General features: G+C 45.5%; 1 protein-coding gene across 1 annotated transcript in view; it reads right to left on the minus strand.

Moving 5' to 3' along the window:
• Nucleotides 1-5163, minus strand: part of VEZF1 (vascular endothelial zinc finger 1) — a 12005-nt gene that overhangs the window by 6355 nt on the left and 487 nt on the right. Inside the window, exon 3 of the mRNA XM_010168751.2 lies at nt 452-1149. Within this exon, the coding sequence (XP_010167053.2) occupies nt 452-1149 (698 nt within the window). The remainder of the gene's footprint in view (nt 1-451; nt 1150-5163) is intronic.

Genomic DNA, 5163 nt, shown 5'->3' on the forward strand with positions numbered 1-5163 from the left:
GCGCTAAAGGTTGAAGTTTTCTCTGTTGCAAGCACAGATATAAATACAGGCAGCAGCAGTGCAGGCTCCCCCACAGTGCTCTGTCAGTACCCCCCAACCTTGCTCCGAGACAGAGACAGCTTGGCTGCCGTGCCCTGTGCGGTCACTGACCTCTGCCAAGGCTGGTAAAGGGGCTCCGTGGTCACCACCAGTGACACAGACAACGTGTCCTACGGGACCTGGATCAGGTCGTGAAATAATTTCAAAACACTCTGGTAAAAGAGCGACCACTTTTGGCCACTGCCCATCTGGCTCAGATCAAAACCCACGCCCTAGAGGTAAACAAGGCTCTTTATCCCCTCACCAATCTTCTAAGATGTCTGGTTCTCCTAGCCCCTCGCTATGATAGCTTAACCCTTCTTGGTTATGAAAAGCCAATACTTGAGCTCGCCTGGGATTTTCTACATGGTACCTCGAGAAGCCTTTTCCACAAACACCACAGGTGTACGGTTTCGTGATGCCACCTTCATGAGACCTCACGTGGTAGGTCATGCGATCCTTTCTCTTGAAGCGCTGATTGCAAATTGGACATTCAAAGGGTTTTTCATCTGAGTGGGACAGCTTGTGCCGGTTGAGGTGGTAGACATCCCTGAAGGCCTTTCCGCACATCTCACAAGCGTGGTTCTTCTTAACGGGCTTGCTGGGTTTCTTGGTGGTCTGAGTCACTGCCATAGCTGTTGCGCCGGCACTACTGCTGGGGTTGGTGGCAGAGGAAGACGTAGTGACTGTGGACAGGATGCCTGCGATAGTCGAAACCAATGAACTTCGGCTGTTGTCACCAGCGATGGTCGAGATAAGGGGCACCATTGTGGTGGGAGTTTTCTTTGGCCGTGACACTAACTTTATCCCTGTGTGGCAGGACTCGTGACGCCTCAAATGGTAGCTGTCCCTGAAAGCTTTGCTGCAGTAAGTGCACACAAAGGAGGTTTTAGGTTTTTCCTTTTTAATCCCAGCAATAGCATCCTTTAACGTTTCGGGTGCAGGCTGAGGTTTCTGCGTTATTGGTAAGGGCAGAATCGGCTTCTGATCGGGTGGCTCAACAGCAGAGCTCAGGAGAGGCAACAAACTGTTCTGTGCTGCCTGCTGTTGGTGATGTGAGGCTTCGTGTGCCTAAAACCAAACATTCACACTTAAATTCTATTGATGGGTGTTCACTCTGACACGGTGAGAACATTTACAAACTACAGGAAAGCACATTCTAGACCAAAAAGCCATGGAAGTAACAACTGGAAAAGGTTACATAATTCTGGGGGGTTTTTTTTTTTTTGGCCAGGGATAAACCACTCAGGCTCGAAATGTGTTCACCGTGCAGATTCGGTGCAGGAAGGCACACATCAGAACAATCAAATAATTATTAAGTTTCCGGAGGGCAACACTTTCTTATGGAAAACAACTTAGGTGCTTGTCAGATCTTTCACTAACACAGCGTTTGATCTTTACATAACAGATAACTTGTTTTGCTAACGATCATATCAGATGCCACCTCGGGACTATCTTTGGAGCTTCTGAATGTACTGCTGGGAGTTGCAAAATAACGCCCCACCTTTAAGCCGAGCTTAGCGCGCGTTGAGAAATAAACTGCAGCCGCGGAGAGCCGGGATGCGATAAGGCGTCTTATTTAAACAAGGCGTTCATAATACCAGCGTGTGAGCTCTGAAACCAAAGCAACTTGAATCGAGAGCTGTCTAAAGCCACATTTCTATATTTAGCAGGTTCCCACCGCCTTTACACGCTGACCGCTATGCTCTTTGCGTCTGGAAACTAAGAAGAATAGCGACATGTTCTTTCTCTCTTCATCAGCAGCTACTTTGTGATAGGAAGAGAAGCTAATCAATAAGCACTGGTAGACATCTAGAGATGCCACAGAACACTGGGGATGGGGGGGAGCAAAGAAAAAAACCCCAAAACCTCAAAGCTGTTTCAAAACAGCCGATACCAACTGAGTCTGAACTACAGAGTTGGTGGGAGAGAAGCTGAAGGGACGAGAGAGGGATCCCCCCGGGGGTGCCACGGTACACACCGCTCAGCTGAGCTGCAGCCCGCGCCGCTGCGGGCCGCTCGACATCACGCCGGTGTTAGGCGTTGTTTATTCTAAGGCAGAAAACACTGTTATTAAAACTCATCCCGTCAGACTGGGACAAAACCCTAGCAGATACAAATTTAAAGTGGTTTAGAAACCGCACAGACCAATTCAGCCTAATGGAGCATTAAAATAAATCACTCTAGCACCTTAAGCCAGTTTAAGCGCATCTGTATTCAAGATGTGCCTCAGTCTCATCAGACCAGTTTTAAATCAGTCTTGTTATTAACTCAGCATGCCAGGTCTGAAGCTGAGTTTGGGGAAACTTGTGTTCCCATTAGATCAGCACTGCAGCCTTCCAGGACTTCTTCCCTACTGTTTCCTTCACAAAATAACACAACTTGAGGCTGTGAGAGCTGAATGAAACGCTGCGCTGGCTTGCAACCCCCAACCTGTCTACTTTTATGTTGGTTGAGGAGAGACAGCTTTATGAAACGCACTCAGGCTAATGCTCCTCTTAGGTGAATCCATTTCATCACATCTTTTGGAGAAGTCAGTATTTCAAGAAGCTCACTTTAGGACTTTTTCTTAGTTGCATCCAAGCTCCAGCTGCTTTACCTGTCCCGATGGCAGCAGCGACTACAGCCCCCTGGGTGCAGCTCTCCCTGGTGCCAGGGGCTCCCGCCTCCGCACAAGCCCTACATCGCTGCAGCCACTCATTTCTCCAGGAGCGCGATGCCGGTGATCTCTGGATAAAAGCCACCGGGGGATACAAACACTAACCCACGTGGGTGTGAATACGTGCTCCCTAACACTCCCAGCCTATCTGACAGGAAAGCAGTTCACAGGAGAAAGCCGGGATTGGGTATGATAACAGGAGACAAAACTTGCGGGAATCGTTAGGAGCCAGGCCAGCCCGTCCCGGTTTGATCCGCGTTTGACATCCCGGCTGTGCAGAGCTTGGGATGCAACAGGTAAACTGAACATTGCCACACCACACCTGGGCACAGCAGCCACCCCAACAACAGCCTAAGGGGCTGGATTGCTGAAGAGTGGAAAGCAGAGCTCTCCTGGAGGCTACGCTGCTAAATCAGGGCAGGGCACAAGCTCCAGCCTCCCCATTAAACTTCTGCCTGACTTCAGTGACAATTTCAATTTCAACCATTTATTTTCCAGGGTTTTAAAAAGCGATCGAGAGATCTACATGGCATAAAAAGAATAGAGTATGTACAATACACATGGAAAGCACAATATTAAGCAAGCTGCATGCTTATATACAACTTTAATTTAAAAAAAAAAACAAAAAACCAAACCTCTGAAATGTTTTACAGCCAACTTTAAATAAGCATTGAACAATGTTGTTAAACTGCATCAGAAGACACTTAAGAGCACCTAAGGATAGCTCCAGAGATACAGTTTCAAAGGCAGAGCTAGCAGATCGGATAATAGAGAGCCCAAATCCTTTGGACAAGGTTCAAACTTAGGCAGTTTATGGATATTTTTAAGCCTTGAAGAATCGTCAGCACTTCAAGGTAATGATGCACTTATTCCTTACGGAATCGACAGAGATGTTGGACATAAAACAATGTATATTCATAAGGCTACAGGCTATGAAGCCGCTGCTTATGTAAGTCTGCTTATCTTGGTTCCCAGATAGCCGGTGTTATTAGCGGCGCTGTCTTTCTAACAACCCCTCTCTGCAACAAGCGGTGTTCCTCACTTTCCGAGGGAGGGCTGCCTGCATTAAAACCTTTTAAAAAAGGATCAGGAAGAATTTTTTTTATTATTATTATAATTTTTTTTTTCCTGACCCCGCTGTTGGAGAAGGAAAGACAGCACCTGCTGCATGCCTCCCACCAGTCATTTTTATTCAGGCACAGACCACGGTTTTACTTGACCCAGCATTAATGTCAAGTCAACATTTTCACAATATTCTGATATCAGGGACAGGATCTGGTGCAAAATACCCTCATTCTATCACTGATTTTTTTTTTTTTTCTTTCCTAGGGGGGTAGTAAACAAACAAAAACCACCACCACCCCTGTAATTCGTGACCCAGAGTGGTAGGATGTGGCATCGTGAACTTCCAATGCCAGAGGCTAACATATTTTTGCGCTCCAGCCTTAATGTGAGAGCAACAAATTAGCATGAGTCATATCTTGAACACTCGGTTTGATGGATGATTCCTCCTCACATTAACAGATACAACTTTCACTTCCCGAGCAGATACTAAAAAGTGGTTTTCAAAATATGCATTTCAGGGACTAATAATATCCAAACAAGAACTGCTTATTCAGTCTCACAATCGTTTCTTTAAAAAAAGATACAAGTCGTCAAAACGCCACCTAAACACAATCAACCAACTTTATTTGGGGAGAACGATTTACAGTCACGTATCCCACGGCTAGTGAGGCTCAGAGGAAGACATGGCAACCTCCTCTAAAAACACTGGGCTAAAAATGACAACTTCACACACCATGTATGAAACTGTCCCTTGGAAATCCTGTCACAGCTGAAACACGCGCTTGGGAAAAGTCCCCTCAGGAAGAATGAGCGGGTATGTTCCGTCACTTGCACTTGTTATTTAACTGACACCAGGGAGGGGCTTTGAAATCCACATTTTTGTTACTAGTTTTAACTAATTAGTGGGATCTTGGCTGACACGCTGTTTGTCGAGTGGGAAAGGGAAGAATTAAAACTCCAGTTCCATCAGGAGCATCTCAGCAGTGCTGTCTGCTGGGTGCATGAGGATGCTCGCACCCTAAATCATTCAGTTTAACAAAATGAGTCAAGAAACAATATTCAGCATTTATTATGAGGTCTTAAAGCTTTATTATTTGGGGCAAAAAAAAAAAAAAAAGAAAAAATTAGAGGAAAATTTCCACGTCACAGTTTGATGAAGATGCTTCCAAGTCACACATAGCTAAGTACGTTAGGCAAGTGAACTGCTGACTCCTTAATTAAAAGCAGCAAAGCCTACTCCTAAATCGAAGTGACATTGCTATTTCAAAACACAGTACCCTTCAAAAAAATAATAATAATAATAATAATAAATAAATAAAGACGAGCAGCGAGAAGCTGGACACGTACTCCAAAGTATTACT

The sequence above is a fragment of the Antrostomus carolinensis genome, unplaced genomic scaffold (assembly GCF_000700745.2).
Source record: "Antrostomus carolinensis isolate BGI_N321 unplaced genomic scaffold, ASM70074v2 scaffold48775, whole genome shotgun sequence".
Taxonomy (NCBI): domain Eukaryota; kingdom Metazoa; phylum Chordata; class Aves; order Caprimulgiformes; family Caprimulgidae; genus Antrostomus; species Antrostomus carolinensis.